This window comes from Myotis yumanensis, unplaced genomic scaffold (genome assembly GCF_028538775.1).
Source record: "Myotis yumanensis isolate MYYU_CA2020_CCGP unplaced genomic scaffold, mMyoYum1.0.hap1 SCAF_15, whole genome shotgun sequence".
NCBI lineage: Eukaryota > Metazoa > Chordata > Mammalia > Chiroptera > Vespertilionidae > Myotis > Myotis yumanensis.
In genome coordinates, this window is record NW_027223766.1 from 53,397,575 (window position 1) to 53,418,505 (window position 20,931).

Here is a 20,931-nt window from a genome sequence, read left to right on the forward strand (position 1 = left end):
CTCTGTGCTCCCAGCCATCCCTGGCCTGGCGCTGCCCAGTGCGCCCTGTCGGGGTCTGGGCGGAGGAGGAGGTCTCCATCCCCAGGCTGGGCCCCTGGGCCTGCAGGTGGACACATGGTGGGTGGCAAACGGACAGGTGGACAGGGCAGGTGCCTGGCAGCAGCGCCAGGCCTGTGTCAGCTGCGCAAAGCTGTGGGGGACACTGGCCCCTCCGTACCCTCGGCCCCCGTCTCCCCAGGGGGACCCCACCAACCCCCATCCTGCTCCTTCTCTTCCAGGTGCTGCCGGCGGCCACAGCGAGCACGGGGCTCTGGACGTGAGGCGTCACCGCAGCCCCCTCGGTCACCCGCAGGCCCCTCCTCCTGCCCCCGGCCCCGGCCCCCAGCCCGGTCCGCTGCTCGCTGCCGGACCCTGGCATGTCCAGGCCTGGCCCGCGCCTGCCTGCCCAGCCCGCGGAACCCCGGTGGCCCCGCGAGCTAGGATGAGGGGCCAGGCCGCCCCGAGCCCGCGCTGGGTCCTCTGCCCGCTGCTGCTGCTGCTGCTGCTGCTGGGGCGCCAGGCGTGGGCAGCCATGGGGGCCGCCGCGGGGCCCGGGGCCGAGCCATGCGCCACGCTGGTGCAGGGCAAGTTCTTCGGCTACTTCTCGGCGGCCGCCGTGTTCCCCGCCAACGCCTCGCGCTGCTCCTGGACCCTGCGCAACCCCGACCCGCGGCGCTACACGCTCTACGTGAAGGTGGCCAAGGCGCCCGCGCCCTGCCGTGGCCCCGGCCGCGTGCGCACCTACCAGTTCGACTCCTTCCTGGAGTCCACGCGCACCTACCTGGGCGTGGAGAGCTTCGACGAGGTGCTGCGGCTGTGCGACGCCGCGGCGCCCCTGGCCTTCCTGCAGGCCGGCAAGCAGTTCCTGCAGATGCGGCGCGACGGGGCCCCCGGGCCCCCCGACGACGACTTCTCCGTGGAGTACCTGGTGGTGGGCAACCGCAGCCCCAGCCGGGCCGCCTGCCAGATGCTGTGCCGCTGGCTGGACGCCTGCCTGGCCGGCAGCCGCAGCTCGCACCCCTGCGGCATCATGCAGACCCCCTGCGCCTGCCTGGGCGGGGGCGCCGGCGACCCGGCCTCCGGCCCCGCGGGGCCCCACGGCGACGTCTGCGTGAGGGACGGAGCGGCCGGAGGCCCTGAGAACTGCCTGACCAGCCTGACCCAGGACCGGGGCCAGGATGGCGCCCCAGGTGAGTGAGGGGACGGGGCAGCTCGCGGGAGGCGCGGCGGCAGCTCAGGAGTGAGCCCAGGAAGGGAAGGACGGCGGGTCGGTGTTTTTCTTTCTGGCCAGGAGGGCCCTTCCTTTTCGAAGGCGGGACCGTCTGGTGGCCGCAGGCTGCAGGCTGGCGGCCGGTCTGCGGGGCCTCTGCGGACGCGGCTGCGTGGAGTGCGGTCGGTGGGAGATGAGGCTTGGGGAGGAGCGTGCTGTGTGAATCCCATCTACGCGGTCAGTTCCTGAGCGCCGAGAGGTGTCCCAGGCTCCGGGTCAGGCACGGGAAAGGTCCTGCCGACGTCAGGGTCTCTGGGACCAGGGGCAGGTCCGAGGTGCTGGAGAGCCCGGGGCGGCCCTGAGGCCCAGGGCAGGCAGAGGCTGGGCCCGGGCTGGTCAGCCCCACAGAGGGCGGCCGCGGGTCCTGGGGGGTGAGAGCCGGTGGAAGAGGTGCCGGTGGTGTGGGAAGCTGGTGGGGCTGACAGGCGGCGGGGCAGGAAGTGGAGCCCCCCCTTCAGGACACCCCGGGGTTTCCTGGGAGTACCTTCGAGGCTGGGGCAGTGGCTGGGGCAGTGGCTGGGACGGGGAGGGCGGGAGGGCACAGCTTGTCTCAGACTATCGGGTCCGAGATGCCAGGCAGCTGAACATGGGGGGCCGGGCATCCAGGGGCCAGGCCGGCTGGTGGTCCACGCTGGTGGGGGGCATTGTCCAGTGCTCTAGCCCCTCCTGAGCCACTGAGGCTGCTGCACTGCTTCTCAGAATAATGTCTTTAATGGCATAAAATGCCGGTGGGGCCCGGCCGGCCTGGCTCAGTGTTTGAACATCAACCTATGAACCAGGAGGTCACGGTTCCATTCCCGGTCAGAGCACATGCCTGGGTTTCAGGCTCCATCCTCTCTGAAATCCTATAGAATAAAAGGCTAATATGCAAATTGACTGAAGGGCAGAACAACCGGTTGCTGTGACACGAACTAACCACCAGGGGGCAGACGCTCGACGCAGGAGCTGCCCCCTGGTGGTCAGTGCGCTCCCACAGGGGGAGCACTGCTCAGCCACAAGCCGGGCTCACGGCTGGCGAGCGCAGCGGCCCACCTCTGTGGCAGCACTAAGGATGTCCCCTCAAGGGCTCCCGGACTGCAAAAGGGCGCAGGCCGGGCTGAGGGACTCCCCCTGGCCCCCCCCCCCCCAGTGCATGAATGTCGTGCACCCGACCTCTAGTCAATTATAATAAAAAAGTGCGTGCGGTGCAAAGGCCCCCGTTATGCTGGACCCTGGATCCTGACGACGCCTCCCTGAGCTGTGAAGGTGGCTGGGGAGAAGGGGAGAGGCAGGCAGAGCCCTCCGGCGGGGGGGGGGGGTGTCCAGAAAATGCCCGGTCCGATGGGGGGACCCGTCGGTGGCTTCATGCAGCTCCGGGCGGCGGGGTGGACGGCCAGGAGGGCTGACCTTGGGCTGGGCAAGGTGGGGTGACTGTGGCCTTGGCTGGGACAGCTGCTGAGGAGCAGAGACGCAGAGGGTGGCTAGTTTGGGGGGGGGGATGGTCAGCGTGCTGGGCCACTCCCCTGCGGCCACCTGCCCGAGCCTCGGTTTCTTCACCTGCAAAGTGGGGACTACTCTGCAGGGTGCGCTGTCCCAGGGAGACCAGGGCCCAGGGCCAGGCCCACTGGGCACCCGATACGCAGGGGCTGGGCCCGGGGGCTGGTGGGCAGCGCCGTGCGGGGAAGTGCCTGGCGCTGCTCGGAGCCTTGCAGTGTCGGAGGAGAAGGTGGAGGCGGGCAGGAGTGAGGACCGGGGCGAAGCCTGTGTGCTGGGGAGCCAGAGCTCCGCCCCTCGCTGGGCACCCACTCTGTGCCCTGAGGCAGGAGCTGGGGTGCAGTGGGGAAAGCCCTGGCTGGGGTTCACTTGTTCTCTCGAGAACAAAGGGGTTACTGGAGGCTTCGAGCAGGAGAGTGACCGGCGCGGACGCTGCTCCGGCTGTAGGTGCACAGGGTGTTCAGGCACAGAGCAGGGAGTCTGGGCAGCGGGGGGTGGGGGGGGGGGGCACCCAGAGGGGCCTGACGCTGGCTTGCTGGGGGCACAGCAGCTTCTGGACTGGGGCGGGGGGGGACCTGGCGGTGGTGGGGGCGCTGATGGACTTGCTGGTGCACAGGATGTGGGTGCGGAGGGAGGAGGTGGCCAGACCACTCCTGGCATCACCGAGGTGGGAGACACTGATGGGGAGGAAGATCCGGAGGTCAGAGTGGACCCGAGTGTGGGAGGCCCCTGGGTCGTCCCGGCCGTATCCTGCAAGCAGGGGCTCTGGGGTCTGGAGGCTCTGCCAGGACCGGGTTGGGACGACGCCCCAGCCTGGCCTGCACGCACTGGGCCCCCCAAGCCCCTCAACCCGGCCAGCCCATCAGCGCCCTCTCCCGCAGCCCCGCGCCGTGACTGGAGAGAGGGAGCACCGCTTCCCTGGTTGCGTGAGGAGTGGGCACCGGCGCAAAAGCGTCTCTGACGGGAGCGAGTTGGCGCCGGACCCTCAGTGCCTTCGCTTAGTCGTGGGCAGGGGACCCAGAGGCCTGCGGCAGAGACTGGGGCGCGGGGTGCGGGGGGGGGGGGTGAGCAGGCAGGGCCCCCGTGGAGATTCCAAGAGGGAATGGCTGGCGGCGGTGCCGGAGGGGGGAGGGGCAGGCGTGTGTGGGCACATGTGTGTCCCTGCATTCATGTGCCCAGTGTGTACGTGTGGGGGGGTGGATGGGGTGGCACATGGACCAGAGAGGTCCAGCGTCATTCAGAAGACACACAGCGGCGCCAGGCAGGCGCTGGACCCCAGATCCGTCCGGAGAGCCCTGTGCCCGGGAGCCTCGCCCCCCCAGTGGGGGCAGGGGGAGGCCGGGGAGGCGCGACCTTCATCTCCTCCCCCAGAAGGCTGTGCGCAGGCCACGGAGGGAACAGGCTGCCCAGGCCAGCCGTGGCCCATTTTCCCGCTCCCCCCCGCCGGGCCTGTCCACGCGCCACATGGCCCCGGCGTCCGCCTCGCTCGGCCTGTTCCTTGGGCCACAGCAACTGTCCCCTCTGCCCGGCCGCCCCTCTGAGGCGCACCCCACCAGGGTCTGTCCGTGTGTCCCTCGTCCCTCTGTCTCGTCCCTACCGTCTCTGTGTTCTTCTGCCGCGGGTGTGACGGGGCCATTTCTCTCAAGGGTCGTTTTAAATATTCATGTTTTAATTAAAGAATTTTATTGCAGAAGCGACTTGGGAGATCATGAAAACGCAGCGTCTTGGGGGCTGGGAGTGTGGGCCTGTGTGTCCTGTCCCTGTGTGTCCCTGTGCGTGTGTGTGTCCCTGTGTGTGTCCCTGTCCCTGTGTGTGTCCCTGTGTGTGTCCCTGTGCGTGTCCCTGTGCGTGTCCCTGTCCCTGTGTGTGTCCCTGTGCGTGTGTGTGTCCCTGTCCCTGTGCGTGTGTGTGTGTCCCTGTCCCTGTGTGTGCCCCTGTGCGTGTGTGTGTCCCTGTCCCTGTCCCTGTGTGTGTCCCTGTGTGTGTCCCTGTCCCTGTGTGTGTCCCTGTGCGTGTGTGTGTCCCTGTCCCTGTGCGTGTGTGTGTGTCCCTGTCCCTGTGCGTGTCCCTGTCCCTGTGTGCGTCCCCGTGTGCCTGCCCAGGGTGGGGAGAGGCTGAGCTGGGGGCTGAGTGTGTGTGACGCCTGGACGGGTGGGTTGGAGGACTGGGACTGAGATGCTGGGCTGAGACCAAGACCCACCCAGGCACCCAGTCCGCGGGAGGGGCCAAGTCCCGCGCCGACTCCAGCCTGTCCCCACGTGGCGGGTGGCCTCTGCCGTGACCCCGCCCCCCCCCGGACTTTGGTCTCGTCCCAGCCCCAGAGCCCACGCCTCCCTTGGGAAGAGCATCGGAGCCGCCCTGGGACCTGCAGGGTGTGGAGAGGTCGGCGGAGAGTGGGGAGGGGGCCAGGTGGCACTGAGCGCCTTGAGGGGCACAGGAGGGCCCACGGGGGTGGGAGGCCTAGGGCTCCCGCTGCGGCTCAGGCCTCACCATCTTGGCCAGGGCGCTGCGCTCACGTGGACCGAGTTAGGAAACTGGGGGAAACAGGTGTCGGTATCCGCTGGCGACGAGGCCACTCCAGACCTGGGGGAGGGAGGGCGGGCCGTGACCCGGAGCACACGCGTGTGCCATCCCCCACGGAGAAGCTCCACGTGAGGCTGCCGTGTCCCAGAAAGATGGGAGGAGGGACGGCCGTACAGCAAGGCCCGCAAGGCGGGGACTGCCGGTCACCCAGGCCCGAGGGCGGAGCTGGTGGGACTGGGCCTTCCACCTCCAACCGGACCACTCCCAGGACAAGCGGCTGGAGGAGGGGCCCGCAGACAGGCCCGGGGGCGGCTCTCAGGCCTCTCTCTCTCTCTCTCTCTCTTTTGGACGTATTAGTAGCTCCTTTTTTTTCTGAGAAATATTCTTTTTGTTGTTGCTGTTAATCCTCACCCGAGGATAATTTTCCACTGATTTTTAGAAAGAGTGCAAGGGGGGGTGGAGGATGTGAGAGAGGCACGCCCCTGGTTGCCTCCAGAATGCGCCCCCACTGGGGTTACGGTTTGAGCCTGCAGCCCGTGCCCTTGACCAGAGTTGGACCCGGGACCCTTCAGGCCACAGGCGGACACTCTGTCCACTGAGCCAAACCGGCCAGGGCCTCTGTCTCTGTCTGTGAGATGGGCCCAGGCCTGCTCCCCAGGCTGCGAGGCGAAAGGAGGGCACCTCTCCCAGGTGCTAGGGGGGGCTCTCCGCGCCTCACCTGGAGGGGGGCCCGGCGGGGCATGGCCCTCAGCCTCACCCTGAGGTCCCATCACCTGCGCAGCTGGGCGGGCACTGGCCACGCGGCCGAGAGGGGAGCCCCGAGCCCGGCCCTCAGGTCGGCGGGGTGTGGAGAGGCTGGGTGCAGAGTGTGTGTTGGGGGGTGGGGCGGGGGGGGGGGGGCAGGTGTCCCTGGGCCGGTTCGGGGCCACAGGGAGAATGCCAGACCATGTCTGGGGGGGGCGGGGGCTGGACTGGGGGACGGGTTGAGGAGGGATTTCAGGGAGCTGTTCCATCCCCTGGGGTCCCCATGGGCACGTCCCTGCAGGGGGCTCAGAGGAGGAACCTGGCGCCCAGGGACAGGCCCTCCACTGGTGGGGGTGGGCGGGGTCCTCAGGGAACCCGGCCAGGTGGGCGGGGTGAGTGGGCAGGTGCTGCGCCACCTGCTGGACTGGGGCGCCCTCTGCTGGAGGAGACGGGAAGTGCACAGTCCCCCTTCTCCAAAGGGGGACACCCCACGCACCTGGAAGGCCCAGCAGCGGGAGGGCCTCCCCCAGCGCCCCACTCCCGCCAACCTGGGGTGTAGGGACGGGGAGGTCACAGCTCTGGGCTGGGGTGCCAGGGTGGGAAGAGGCCCGGAGCCCCCTCTCCCTGCGCCTTCCCTCCTGGGTGGCCAGGCTGCTCGGAGGCCATTAATTGGTTCCATTCATCCCGTAATGAGATGGAAATGAGGCTTCCGGACAGAGGCGCATTGAGCTGGGGAAGAAGGCGGCCTCTCTCCGGGCCTGGAGGGTGGCCCCAGCCTTGCCCCTCCTCCGCGGGGCCGGGAGCTCCCGGCCGGGAGCACCTTGGCCGCCCAGCCTTGCAGTGCTCACCCCTGTCCTGGACGCACATTTATCAAGTGTCAGCTCTGTGTGGGGACACACATTAAAAATAAAACGCCAACAGAAATAGCAGCTTCATTTCCTGAGTGTCTGTTAGAGGCAGGAGTGTGGCCAAGGCCGGCTCAGTCTGTGCCGGGATCGGGACTCAGTCTGTGCCGGGATCGGGGCTCAGCCTGTGCTGGGGACGAGGAAGCCCATGGCCAGGATCAGAGACAGTGTAGGATGCGGGTCCAAGCTCAGTGTGGGGTCAAGGGGACTCAGTCTGCGACCAGCGTCTGGGTCCAGCATGTGACCGGGTCAGGGGCAGGCCTGGGGGGCGGTCTGTCCTCTGAGCCCATGGCCACCCCCTCCCCTCTTCCCCCACCACATCCTTGCCACCTGGGTCACCAAGGTAACCAGCCCTGAAGTAGTGGGTGTTTTGGCAGCTGAGGCCTAACCTGAGTCTATCCTGAAAGACAAGCTCTGCAGCAGTTGCCATGGGAACCGAGTGGCATCCTCTGATTAGCCTGGCTTGGACACTCTCTCTCCCACCCACGGCTGGTTCCACGTCACGCAGGCTTCCGTGTGGGGGCTGGGCCGGGGAGGCAGGGGGTGACCGGCGAGACGTGCCCAGCCTGAACCGCCGCCAGGCCTGTCTCCCAGGACTCCGGCCCCCCCTGCCCCTGCGTCTCGGGGTCGCAGGCCAGGGTGGCCAGGGCAGGGACCACTGCCAAGGCCTAGAGGCCTGACCGGGGCCTGTGGCTGGTCGTAGTGGGCGGCCTTCGTCTGGGGGACTCATGGAGCACGTGGAGTCTGACTGTGGGTTCCAGGCCTGCTCCTCTCCTTGGCTCCTTGGGCACCTGGGGCTCCCTCCCGTCCGCGTCTGGCACACGGCCATGGTACTGGGCGTAGCCCCCCGAGTCGGGGCATGAGGAGCGGGAGCAGCCTTGGCCGTCGGCGCCCCGCCCGGGCACGCGGACATGCGGAGGCGGGCGGGCCCTGGCGTTTTCGTCCTTACCTGCGGTGTGAGGCCAAGTGGCATTTCTGCAGGAGGCTCCAGGCTGGTGCTGCTGACTGACCCCCAGTGCCAGCTCCGGGCAGGCCTCCCAGGCATCTGGGCCACCCTCCTTGAGCCCTAGTTTCTGCTGCTGTGAATGGGGCGAAGAGCTGCTCCGAGGGTGCACGGGACTTAGGTTCCTGGGTGCTGAGGGGCCTGGCACAGAGCAGGGTCCCCTGGAGGCGGAGGGGCCCTGCCCAGGACGCCCCGGGACAGCTGGCCCTGGGAGCAGCCTCCCGTGGAGGGTGGGGGCCGGCCCACAGCGGGTGCGACCCTGCTCAGGCTCCTCCTAGCGGGGGGCACGGCCCCTCCACGGGGCTGCAACAGGAGCAGAGAGGCCTTGCTGCGGGAACACGATGGCGGAGGAGGGCATCACACCCGGCCCAGGAAGGGGCTCAGAGCCAGGCCCCCCCCTCTCCCCCCCCCCACCCCCGGGGCCAGGCAAGCCCCTCCCTGGGCCTCACCACACCTGGGAGCCTCGTGTGACTGCGTGTGAGCGAGGGACAGAGCAGGGGCCATGCCCACCCACCAGGGGCAGCCGCTAAGGTCCCAGCCTCCTGCCTGTCACGGTCTGAGTGCATCGGCCGCCCCCCTGCCCTGTCCCTCCCGGCTGGGCGCAGGGGACAGGCAGGAGGCTGGGTGCCCTCCCAGACATGCCTGCCTCTGTGGGCTCGGGGAAGGCGGGGCCGTGGGTGGGAGGGTGGGTGTATCAGAGGAGGGAGAGAGGTTCGCCATAGGCTTGGGGGTGGAAGGCTCCCCTTGTCCACTGTGCACCCAGCGTGGAGAATGAGGCTCCCCCGCCCACACTGGGAGGTGCCTGCCCAGCCGGGCCTCGTTCCCTTGCGCCTGGCTCCCCCTGCTGGCCGGCTCCGGGAACAGGCGCGGGAGCCAGGAGGAGGGGCCCTGCACTGGCCAGAGTCACTTGGACACGAAATTTGCTGCAAATCAAATGGACTCTCTGGGGTCGTCTCTGACCCCGGTGACAACGCCCGTACCCGTCCTTGCGCAGCCCTTTCCTACCCTCCTGCATCGGTCCTGGGGCCAGCGCCCGCTATCCGCAGATGAGGGCATGGGCAGGGCAGGATGGCCGAGGGGTGGGAGGCTGGGAGGCTGGTGGGGGGGGGGGGGGGCACCTGGGCCTGGTCTTTTTTTAAATATATTTTTATTGACCTCAGAGAGGACAGGAGCGGGAGAGAGAGAAGAAAGCCCGACCCGTCCCACCTACCTACTGAGCCCTCACTTCACGGGCGCACCTGCCGCCCGCAGGCTCTCCAGGCCCCACACCTGTTCTGTGAACACCATGTGAGAGGGTCATGGATCGGCTGCCTCCTGCACGCCCCCTACTGGGGATGGAGCCTGAAACCGGGGCCTGTGCCCTGACCGGGAGTCAAACCGGGACCTCCTGGTCGTAGGTCGAGGCTCAACCACTGAGCCACGCCGGTTGGCATGAACCTGGTCCTTAGGCCCTTATTCTTGGGCCCACCCTCCCCGACACCCCTGCCCCCTCCCCCCTGACATCCCGCACTCCTAGCTGACCCTCCAGGCCTCCCACGTGCGGGCCCACCCTTCCCCCCCCCACATCCCGCACTCCTAGCTGACCCTCCACACCCAGGCCTCCCACCCTGCGGGCCGCTGTGCCCCATCGCTGCCTGGGAGGCTCCCCGGGTCACTCTCTGACCTCGGGACCCCTGCGCTCTGCTTCCCACCAGGCGGCTGGAAGCTGTGGTCCCTGTGGGGCGAGTGCACGCGGGACTGCGGGGGCGGCCTGCAGACGCGGACGCGCACCTGCCTGCCGTCGCCCGGCCTCGGGGGCAGCGGCTGCGAGGGGGTCCTGGAGGAGGGCCGGCTGTGCAACCGCAAGGCCTGCGGAGGTGAGTGCGGGAGGGCGGCCCGGCCCGCGCGGGAGGGGTGGGCGGGGTCCGGCCGGTGGGGGCGGGGCCCGGGGCGAGGGCGGGGCCACGAGTGCGGAGCCGCGAGGAGGAAGGGCTGGCAGGTAGATGGGGCTGGGTCGGCTTCCTTCTCCCCCGTGGGTTGGGGATTTGGGGGCGCTGCCTCCCGCCGCCACCCAGCCCCCCTGCCCCCCCTGCCCAGCTCCATCCACCTCCAGAACACGCGTCTCCAATAAGACTCTCTAATGACCTCATCCATGTTTTAGCTGCGCCCATAAAATTAAATCAGGTTATAACGAGACTCCAACCTAAGGCTTGGGTTTTGCAGGGGAAGAGGGTCCCATCCAGAAGCCTGGAGAGATTCCTGGGGTGGGAGGTGCTGAGCAGGGCCCCGGAGGAAGAGGGCGCGGCGTGGAGCAGGGAGATGGGGCCCGGGGCCCTGGTCCCAGGTTTCCCAAAAGTCGGGGGAGGGGGCGGGGCGGCCAGGGTCCCGAGGGCCACCGGCCGCTCACCGGAGCCCGCCCCGCAGCGGCCGCGCGCAGCAGCTCCCGGAGCCAGTCGCTGCGCTCCACGGACGCCCGGCGGCGCGACGAGCTGGGGGACGAGCTGCAGCAGTTCGGGTTCTCGGCCCCGCACACGGGTGAGCTGCGGGGGGCGGGGGGCGAGGCGTGAGGACGAACACGCGTGGAGCGGGGGGCTGGTTTCACGGGGAAGGGTCTTAGCACAGACACCACCCGCACGAACAACCCTCGTCGCCATGACTACCCGAGCCTCCCGGCGCCAGGCTGCCCTCTGCTGGCGGCTGGCTGAGGGGCACCAGCCCAGCCCGCGGGTTTGGGGGGACGCAGGTCCTGAGGTCGCCCCGCAGCCCCTCCCCGGAGGGCGGGGTCCCCCTGAGGGTCTGGCCGCGCTCGGGCTCCGAGGCAGCGGCGAGGCTGTGGATCTGCCCGCAGGTGACCCCGCGGCCGAGGAGTGGTCCCCGTGGAGCGTGTGCTCCAGCACGTGCGGCGAGGGCTGGCAGACCCGCACGCGCTTCTGCGTGTCCTCCTCCTACAGCACGCAGTGCAGCGGGCCCCTGCGCGAGCAGCGGCTGTGCAACAACTCGGCCGTGTGTCCAGGTGGGCGGCGCGGGGCGGGGACCCGGGGCGGCAGCCCGAGAGGGGCGGGGCCGGGGCGGGGCACCAAGAGCAGGGGCGGGGCATCAGGGGAACCGGGGGCGGGGCATCTGCAGCCGGTGGGGGAGGCATCTGAGGCGTGGTTGGGCGGACAGGGGAGGGAGGTGGTCATCGGTCAGGGGTTGGGCAGCCGTGCCCGGTGGCCGCAGGGTCAGCGGCGCCCCGGCTTCTCCGCAGTGCACGGCGCCTGGGACGAGTGGTCCCCCTGGAGCCTGTGCTCCAGCACCTGCGGCCGGGGCTTCCGGGACCGCACGCGCACCTGCAGGCCCCCCCAGTTCGGAGGCAACCCCTGCGAGGGCCCCGAGAAGCAAACCAAGTTCTGCAACATCGCCCTGTGCCCTGGTAGGTGAGAGGGAGGGCGCTGGGGGCGCCGAGGAGGGCGGGAAGGGCCCGGGGGTCGCGGGCCAGCCCCAGGGGCCAGGCTGGAGGTTGGAGACTCTGGGGCACCCTCATCCATGTGCCCCTGGCATCAGGGTTGCCTTAGGGCTCCTCGCGCCCATGTCCCGGGCTGTAAGGTGTTGGGGGGCGGGGCCCTGGGCGAGGCGCGGCCCGGTGTTCACACGGCTCCCGTCCCTCCCTCCCCCGGGCCGGGCAGTGGACGGAAACTGGAACGAGTGGTCAAGCTGGAGCGCCTGCTCCGCCAGCTGCGCGCAGGGCCGGCAGCAGCGCACGCGCGAGTGCAACGGGCCTTCGTACGGGGGCGCCGAGTGCCAGGGCCACTGGGTGGAGAGCAGAGACTGCTTCCTGCAGCAGTGCCCAGGTAGGCGCCCGTGGGCGCGGGGCGGGCGGGGAGGAGGCTGAGGCCATGGGGTGACCGGGCCTGGCATGTGGTCGGGGGCCTGGGGCCGGGAAGGGAGGGGGAGGACGGGGGGGGGGGGGCGCAGTGCAGGAGAGGCACCTGTTCTTCTGTACTGAGCTGAGCTCTGGTCTCTCCTCCCGGGTCTCAATGTTTTTCCTCTGCATGGCTTCCGGCTCCACCCGCCTGGGTCCCCGCGGCTCTGCGTGTCCGGCCCTCCCTGCGTCCCTGTCTCTCCGGCCCTGTGCCTCTGGCCGCCGTGACTCCTGGACCTGCGGCGCGTCGCTCCACACCGGCCCCCCCGCAGTGGACGGGAGGTGGCAGGCCTGGGCCTCGTGGGGCGGCTGCAGCGTCACCTGCGGGGGCGGCTCGCAGCGGCGGGAGCGAGTCTGCTCGGGGCCCTTCTTCGGGGGAGCCGCCTGCCAGGGCCCGCAGGACGAGCACCGGCAATGCAGCGCCCAGCGGTGCCCCGGTGCGTGTCCCCTCGCCACCCCACGGCCGGGCTCCGGGAGGCGCCCCGAGTGGCCGGGTGGGCTTGGGGCTGAACTGGCCAGGGTCCCTCTCCCCGTTGTTTGTTTGTTTGTTTTCTTAAATATATTATTGTCGATTTCAGAGAGGAAGGGAGAGGAAGAGAGAGGGAAACATCAATGATGAGAGAGAATCGGGGATCGGCTGCCTCCTGCACGCCCCCCACTGGGGATGGAGCCCACAACCCGGGCCTGTGCCCTGACCGGGAATCGAACTGTGACCTCCTGGTGCATAGGTTGATGCTCAGCCCCTGAGCCACGCGGCCGGGGGACTCCCCCTGTGAGGGTGGATGTCCTGGAGGGGTCTGACCGCTGACCTGCACCAGCACCGAGCGCCCTGCCTGCCCCCTCCCCCCTGGCAGAGCCCCACGAGATCTGTGACGAGGACAACTTTGGCACCGTGATCTGGAAGGAGACCCCGGCGGGAGAGGCGGCCGCAGTCCGGTGCCCCCGGAACGCCACGGGTGAGGGCGACCGAGACGGGGTGCGGGCTCCTGTCCTCAGGGGCTGTGTGTGGGCGGGGAGGTGTCCCTGAAGCCTGGCCAGGGGCTGTCGGCAGCACCCGTGTCCCTGTCGCCCCGAGGCCCCCGTGCGTGGCAGGGCTGTGCCCGCCTCCCTGGCGCTGGGTCACAGGTGCGTCTGTGTATCAGGCTGTCCCTACCTGACACCAAACACCCCCCTCCCGGTGCCGCCCCGTGTGGAGCTGGGCCGTGGGCCGAGCTGCGGGCTCTCCCCGTGCAGGTGGGCCCTGAAGGCTTGTCTCCCACGGGTCCCAGCAGCAGCCGCTCAGGAACGTTGGGGATGAGAGAAAGCGAGGGGCCCCTCCTGGGCTGGCTCTGCTCTCGGACAGTCCCTGCCTCGGGGCCAAAGGGCCGGCCAGAGGGGCTGGGGCCCGGGAGCCGCGGGCGGGAGCCTGCCCGGAGCTGGGCGTCCAGCCGAGAGGCGGGAGCAGCGCTGACCCACCGCCTCCCCAGGCCTCATCCTGCGACGCTGTGAGCTGGACGAGGAGGGCGTCGCCTACTGGGAGCCCCCCACCTACACCCGCTGCGTCTCCATCGACTACCGGAACATCCAGATGATGGTAGGGCCTGCCGCCGGCCCGGCACTCCTCTGCCCGAGTCCTCAGGCGTAGCCCTCTGTCCCCAGTGGCACCCCTATGGACACACGTCCGCGGTGGCCACTGGCAGGGGCGGCAGAGGGGCCCCTGGGCCTGGGAGGGGCTGGGCACCGGCCCCGCCGTGTCCTGCAGAATCATGGCGCCCAACCCTCTCCATCTCCCCAGACCCGGGAGCACCTGGCGAAGGCGCAGCGAGGGCTGCCCGGGGAGGGCGTGTCCGAGGTCATCCAGACGCTGGTGGAGATCTCCCAGGACGGGGCCAGCTACAGCGGGGACCTGCTCTCCACCATCGACGTCCTGAGGAACATGACGGAGATCTTCCGCAGGGCCTACTACAGCCCCACGCCCGGCGACGTGCAGGTGCCCCGGGGCCCCCGGGCGGAGAAGGGGGCTGCAAATGGTCACCCTAAGCCCGACCCTGGTCACACCCTGAGCCCTGACCCTGGTCACACTCTGAGCCCTGACCCTGGTCACACCCTGGGCCCCGACCCTGGTCACACCCTGAGCCCCGACCCTGGTCACACCCTGAGCCCTGACCCTGGTCACACTCTGAGCCCTGACCCTGGTCACACTCTGAGCCCCGACCCTGGTCACACCCTGAGCCCTGACCCTGGTCACACTCTGAGCCCTGACCCTGGTCACACTCTGAGCCCTGACCCTGGTCACAGGCCCGGCCCTGACCCTGGTCACACCCTGAGCCCTGACCCTGGTCACAGGCCCGGCCCTGACCCTGGTCACACGCTGAGCCCTGACCCTGGTCACACTCTGAGCCCTGACCCTGGTCACACGCTGAGCCCTGACCCTGGTCACACCCTGGGCCCTGACCCTGGTCACAGGCCCGGCCCTGACCCTGGTCACACTCTGAGCCCTGACCCTGGTCACACGCTGAGCCCTGACCCTGGTCACACTCTGAGCCCTGACCCTGGTCACACGCTGAGCCCTGACCCTGGTCACACCCTGGGCCCTGACCCTGGTCACACGCTGAGCCCTGACCCTGGTCACACGCTGAGCCCTGACCCTGGTCACAGGCCCGGCCCTGACCCTGCCGCCTGTCCTCTGCTCTTCCTCCTCGTCCAGAACTTCGTCCAGATCATCAGCAACCTGCTGGCGGAGGAGAACCGGGACAAGTGGGAGGAGGCGCAGCTGGTGAGGGCGCGGTCAGAGCAGCAGGTCGGCCAGGCAGCGGGCCCCGCCCCCGGGCTGAGCTGGCCCAACGCTGGGTTCTCACCCCCGTCGGCCTCACCCGTCGTGTGGCTTGGAGCAGGTCGCTTAGCCTTCTGAGCCTCAGTTTCCCCGCCTGTCAGAGGACAGTAGCTCACCTCGGGGGCTCCGTGAGGACCGGGTGGGGTGTGTTGGTCACGTGGTGCTCGTTGGGGTGACCAGGACACGGCGGTTCTTTTTCATCGGGAAAGGGTGGTCCCTCCCTCCCAGGCTGACCTGCCCCCGGGCAGCACCCAGGGGGGACGGCAGGAGCCCAGGGACCCGCTGTCCTCCCAGCCTGGCCCCCTGGCACAGCAGCCCCCCCGGCCCAGTGTCCTCATCTGTGAAGTGCGACGGGTACTCGAAGGTCCCGACCCCGGTTCCCAAGTCAGGCCCGGAGCCTGCGGGCTGGGGAGTGGCCAGCAGGACCCCAAAGCTGAGGGGCAGGTGGAGGAGGTGGAGGAACAAGGTGTCCCCGGGCGGAGTGTGGGGCCCTCGACGACAGCCCCTGTAGCTCTGGTGGTTGGCGCTCTCGTGGGGCTGCTCCCGTCTCTGAGGCTGCCCCCCTCCCCGCCCCCCAGATGGGCCCCAACGCCAGGGAGCTGTTCCGGCTGGTGGAGGACTTTGTGGACGTCATCGGCTTCCGCATGAAGGACTTGCGGGACGCGTACCAGGTGACAGACAACCTGGGTAAGCCCCCACGCCTCTGCTCGGAGCCCTGGGCCCGGCCTTCCTGCCTCAGTTTCCTCCTCTGTACATGGGCAGGGCCAGACCCCCCCCAGGCAGCGTCTCAGGTCAGCTCTGTGCACAGACTGACAGGATGCTGCAGGGGCGGCAGGGGCGTCTCAGACCCAGACAGTGTCCTGGAGACCTTGCGTCCTGGGACACGTCACGACCCCCGTCCACAGCCCCCGGGGCCGGGCCCACGCTTACTGGTCGCCCAGGGCCGGCCTTGGGGATGGGAGGGCAGGACTGTGCGCCCCTCTCTGCCCTCCACGCCCGGGGCATCCGCTCAGGGGGCTGGTCCACCTGCCCCGGCCTTGAGGGAGTCTCACCTCACGGGTCTGCGGAGCCGTAACGGGCTGGGACCCGACCTGGGGCCTACGATGACCACGTCCCACATGCCTCGCCGGGGCCGTTTGTCAAAGCCCCCCCCCACTCTCTCTGCACACCCACCCCTCCTGCACCCCACACCCCGCACTTTCCTTCTGCGTCACCCCCACCCAGGCCCCGTCGTCTCCTTACTGTCCTCGCAAGGCGGGGGGTTAGGGGGACAGGTTCGTCCCTGTCCCTTTTTGGAGCCACAGTGGAGGGGGGGCTGGGCTCCAGCATCGGGGGCAGCGAAGTGGACCCCACCGGCCCGGGAAGCCGTGGGGGGACAGTGCGCACGGGAGGGACCCCGTCCGCAGCGTGGGGCCAGGGCTCCGGGGAGAGGCCAGGAAGGGCCCCGGGCCCCAGGCTCCCTCTGAGCCGTGAGCACCCCACGTGATGGCCCTGAACCCCCAGGCCCGCTTCCCAGTTCCTCAGCGCCGAGGCTCCTCGTCACGTGACTGCTCTGTCTGTCTGTCTGTCTCCTCCTGTCTGTGCCGCCACAGTCCTCAGCATCCACAAGCTCCCGGCCAGCGGCGCCACGGACCTCAGCTTCCCCATGAAGGGCTGGCGGGCCGCGGGCGCCTGGGCCAAGGTGCCCGAGGACCGGGTCACAGTGTCCAAGAGCGTCTTCTCCACGGGGCTGGCAGGTGAGGCCCCGGCGCCGGGACCCCCGGGGGACTCGGGCCAGTGTCTGAGCGTCCGGCCCCGGGAAGGGGCTCTGGAGCCGGCTCGCTGCCCCGCGCTCCTTCTTGGTGCGCACATGGCCTCCGCTGCCTCCGGGGAGCGTTCCTGCCTCCCCCCCGCCCCCCATGGCCTCCTGGGCCTCCTCGTGGGATGGACGAGGGGGCCTCCGCATCGCAGCAGGGACAGGGCTTCCCCTGAAGTCACGCGGCAGGCGGCCGGGTGCCCAGCAAAGAACATGGCCCTGCCTGTCCCCAGCTCTCGGGGGCCACTCGGGGGTACCTGGGCAGGCACCCCAGCTCTCCCACGGCAGCGCTGCGTCTGTAGTGGGTGCAGAGGGCACGGAGCCCGGCCTCCCGGGGCCCAGGCTGGGGAGGAGGGAGGAGGGTGACCGGCACGCTGTCTTCCAGAGGCCGACGACTCGTCCGTGTTCGTGGTGGGCACCGTGCTCTACCGGAACCTGGGCAGCTTCCTGGCCCTTCAGAGGTGGGCACCGGGGGGCTGGCGTGGGGGGGAGGCCAGCCTGGAGGAGGTGGGGAGGCGGGGGCACGGGGCACCAGCGGGCACTCGGGAAGCGGGGCTCCTGGACCCCCTGACGCGGCCCTGACTCCCAGGAACACGACCGTCCTGAACTCCAAGGTCATTTCCGTGACGGTGAAGCCGCCCCCGCGCTCCCTGCTCACCCCCTTGGAGATCGAGTTTGCCCACATGTACAACGTGAGTGCCCCGCGGTGCGCGTCTGCGCGGGCGCGGCTCCTCCCCTCGGGCCCTGGGGGGGGGGGGCGGGGGGCCTCCCCTCAGCCTTGTGGGAGCTGCTTTCACCCCCGAGTGGCGAGAGGGGAAGCAGGCTCGGAGAGCGGCCGCGACCTGCTCAGGGTCACACAGCAGGGTGGCGTGGGAGCCGGAATCTAACCGCCTCTGACACCGAGCCCCAGCCACGGCGGCCGGTCCCCGTCCACCTGGTGGCTCCTGTGGGGGAGACCCAGCCGTCCCGTCCCGAGACCATGTGGCCCGGCCGCAGGCCCGCCAGGCCCTGTCCCTTGGGGCTGGTTCTCTGTCAGGCCAGGCCGAGATGCCCCGGAGCCCAAGGGGCACCCAACCAGGACAGGGCAGCGCCGGGCCTCGAACCCCAGGCCAGCGTAGTGGGAGGACCAGCCCTGCTTTCCTGCTGTGTGGCCTTGGGCGAGTTGCTCAACCTCTCTGCGCCATGGCTCCCTCCCTTGTCAAGTGGGAGCTGCAGGGTTGGGTGAGGGCTGTCATTCCCATCGGTGTTTAGAGCAGCTGCCCCCCAGGAATGCTGAGAGCCCCCCGCCTTTGGCACACGGTGGCCTGCAGGACGGGGTGTTCCGAGGCCTCCCTGTGCCCGCCTGACCTCGCTGGCTCACCCTTCAGGGCTCCCTGGGGCTCTCTGTTGCCCCATTGTGCCCGCAGCTGACCGGCCATGGGAGCATCCAGAGGTGCCTCTGGCCGCGGCTGCTCAAGGGCAGGAGCTGCCCACGGCCACATGGGGGGTGAGGGGGGGGTGCTAGGCTCTTCCCTCCTCCGGCCTCAGCGTCCTCCCCCTCACTCCTCCCCCTCACGCACCTGTTTCCTGGAGGAACTTGTAGGCAGAGCACCTGGCCCACCTGTGGGAGGATCCGGCCGTGACCCTAGGCCGTGACCCGTGACCCTGGGCCGTGACCTGTGCCCTGGGTGGGGCTCCAGAGGGGTTGGCATGTGGCCCTGACTCCTCCCCCTCCCTCCAGGGCACCACCAACCAGACCTGCATCCTGTGGGACGAGACGGACGTGTAAGTGCCTGTGGGTGGTGGCCTCGGCCCAGGGTGGGTTTGGGGAGCTGACCCCGCGCGGCCACGGGTGCAGCTTCTGGTCTGGCCGCGTCTCCCTCCCCGCCCCCCGGTCTGGCCCTGAGGCAGCATGGCGGCCCACCAGCCACCCCCGCCCTCCCAGGGAAGTCCAGCCGGGCCAGTGACTGACAGGCCTGGCCACCGCCAGCAGGAGGCAGGCCCGGGGCGGCTCGAGGGAGGGGATTGGAGAGTGGGGTGATCAGATGGGAAGCAGTGGCGGGGGGGGGGGGCGGGGGGCCTCCGGGATCGCGGGCCCAGGTCCTCGTCCTGCACCTGCCGATGCCGCCCGTGCCATGGGCTGCGGCGCATGAGAACAAGCCAGGTGCCTGCTCCATGCCCGGCGGGGACGGGCTGGCTCGGCTGGGCTGTGACATGGGTCTCAGGGCTCGGCATGGGCACCCCACAGCGGGGGGGGGGGGGGGCGGGTTGGGGGGGCCAAGACATAGCGAGGCAAAGGGGGAGGAGGGGACCTCATTTAGCCACAGGGACATTTGTACAAAGGCCCCGCAAGGAGTAACGCCCAGAGGGGTGGAGGGTCAGGACTGGGAGGCAGGACAGGAGGGGTTTGGCGCTGGATCCGAAGGCCCAGGTGGGCCTGGTGGGGCTGGGCCTGCCCCAGGGTTGGGCGTGCACTGGGAGGGGTGCTCAGTGGGAGCTGGGAGTCGTCAGCCCGTCTCGGCCCTGGCCCCAGCCCTCAGGCCTCCCTGTGCGCCCTCCCAGGCCTGGGGGGAGTGTGCCCTGCTGGGCCCCGGGCCTGGGGTACAGGCACCATGTCCCCCTCATGCTCTGGGCATCGAGTGGGCGTGTGTCCTGGGGGGTCAGGGCAGGCTCCCAGAGCGGCTGACAGAGGAGGACAGGGGCCGAGGCAGAGCCTGAGCAAAAGCCAGGGCGCGGGCAGGTGGGGGGAGGGGAGGGGAGGCCGTGGACTCTGCGGGGGCTGTGCCCGGCTCTGGGAGTTGTCGGGCTGCCCGTGGCCACCCACCTGGCTGCCCGGCTGCCCTTCAGCCATCACGGCTGCAGGAGCCCTGGTCCTCACCCTCTCCCCCGTGCGGGGGCAGCAGCAGGTCTGGGTGAAGGCTCAGGTCACGCCACGTGCCGCGGGAGGGGCAGTGGACCCGGTGGCTGAGGGCTGGGTGCCTTCGGGGCGGCCCGTGGAAGGAAGCCCCTTCGCGAGCTGATGTGTGAGCAGAGGTCCACAGCCCCGTGCGCCGCCTGGGCCTCCCTGTGAGGCTCTGAGGCCTGGGGTCCAGCCCAGGCATCCGATCCAGAGCTGGGCAGCCTGGGTCCCCAGGGTGGGAGGCTGATGGGTGGGGGTCAGGGACGGCTCCTCCCCATGAAACGCCGGAGGAGCCAAGGGCTTCCTGGGTGACCCGCTGTGGCCCGGGCAGCCCAGTCCGTTCCCAGTCAGCTGTCGCTGGAGGAGCCCTGGGATTGCATGTGCCCGAGAGAAGGGGCCTCCCTCCCATGTCTGCAGGGGCAGGTGTGTGGGGGAGTGAGAGCATCAGTGACCATCCAGGGAAACAGTGACCTCGAAACCCATGACTCGCCCGTGGTACCCGAGCCCTGAGCACAGAGAGCTGAACTCAGACTCCCTGACCCTGAGCCTGGTCTCACTGAGCCCTGACCCGGGTCACACCCAGCCCTGACCCTGGTCTCACTCAGCCCTGACCCTGAGTCTGGTCTCACCCAGCCCTGACCCTGGTCACACCCAGCCCTGATCCAGGTCACATTAGCCCTGACCCAGGTCATCAGAGCCCTGACCCTGGTCACACTGAGCCCTGAGCCTGGTCACACTCTGAGCCCTGAGCCTGTTCTCACTCAGCCCTGAGCCTGTTCTCACTCAGCCCTGACCCTGGTCACACTGAGCCCTGAGCCTGGTCTCACCCAGCCCTGACCCTGAGCCTGGTCTCACCCAGCCCTGACCTGGTCACACCCAGCCCTGACCTTGGTCACACTCAGCCCTGACCCTGGTCTCACTCAGCCCTGAGCCAGGTCTCACTCAGCCCTGAGCCAGGTCACACCCAGCCCTGAGCCTGGGCACACTCAGCCCTGACCCTGGTCTCACTCAGCCCTGAGCCAGGTCACACCCAGCCCTGACCCTGGTCACACTCAGCCCTGACCCTGGTCACACCCAGCCCTGACCCTGGTCTCAGTCAGCCCTGACCCAGGTCACACTCAGCCCTGACCCTGGTCTCAGTCAGCCCTGACCCAGGTCACACTCAGCCCTGAGTCTGGTCACACCTAGCCCTGACCCTGGTTCACTCAGCCCTGAGCCTGTTCACACCCAGCCCTGACCCTGGTCACACTCAGCCCTGACCCTGGTCTCACTCAGCCCTGACCCTGGTCTCACTCAGCCCTGACCGTGTCTCGTTGGCGATGACTCGAGCGCTCTTACATTGTTACTCGTGCGTCACTAGCTGGTGGGCTGTCTCCTCCTCCGACCCCCGGGACAGCTGAGTGTGCGGCACACTCATCTTGGACACAATGAGTCAGAGGGTCCCACCCACACTGCAGACCCTACGCGTCTTGTTCTCATTACACATGCACACACATGTACACATGTTCACATGCTCACACGCACACACGTGCATATGCATGGGCTCAGCACCTACGCGAGGTGTCATCGCATACTTTGTAAACTCCGGGCCCTGACAGGCCCCTAGAGA

At 69.3% G+C, this 20,931-nt stretch overlaps 1 protein-coding gene across 4 annotated transcripts in view; it reads left to right on the plus strand.

The window, feature by feature from the left end:
- ADGRB1 (adhesion G protein-coupled receptor B1) overlaps positions 1-20,931 on the plus strand; it is a 60,328-nt gene that overhangs the window by 10,143 nt on the left and 29,254 nt on the right. For 3 of the 4 annotated variants that reach the window (XM_070392453.1, XM_070392455.1, XM_070392454.1), the window contains exons 2-17: positions 279-1,229; positions 9,652-9,813; positions 10,361-10,471; positions 10,785-10,949; positions 11,184-11,348; positions 11,602-11,766; positions 12,110-12,274; positions 12,692-12,793; positions 13,304-13,410; positions 13,612-13,806; positions 14,524-14,592; positions 15,228-15,336; positions 16,242-16,385; positions 16,830-16,905; positions 17,034-17,136; positions 18,165-18,208. In XM_070392453.1, the coding sequence (XP_070248554.1) occupies positions 482-1,229; positions 9,652-9,813; positions 10,361-10,471; positions 10,785-10,949; positions 11,184-11,348; positions 11,602-11,766; positions 12,110-12,274; positions 12,692-12,793; positions 13,304-13,410; positions 13,612-13,806; positions 14,524-14,592; positions 15,228-15,336; positions 16,242-16,385; positions 16,830-16,905; positions 17,034-17,136; positions 18,165-18,208 (2,630 nt within the window). In that variant the 5' untranslated portion in view covers positions 279-481. The remainder of the gene's footprint in view (positions 1-278; positions 1,230-9,651; positions 9,814-10,360; positions 10,472-10,784; positions 10,950-11,183; positions 11,349-11,601; positions 11,767-12,109; positions 12,275-12,691; positions 12,794-13,303; positions 13,411-13,611; positions 13,807-14,523; positions 14,593-15,227; positions 15,337-16,241; positions 16,386-16,829; positions 16,906-17,033; positions 17,137-18,164; positions 18,209-20,931) is intronic. The other variant, XM_070392456.1, reaches the window with a different exon arrangement.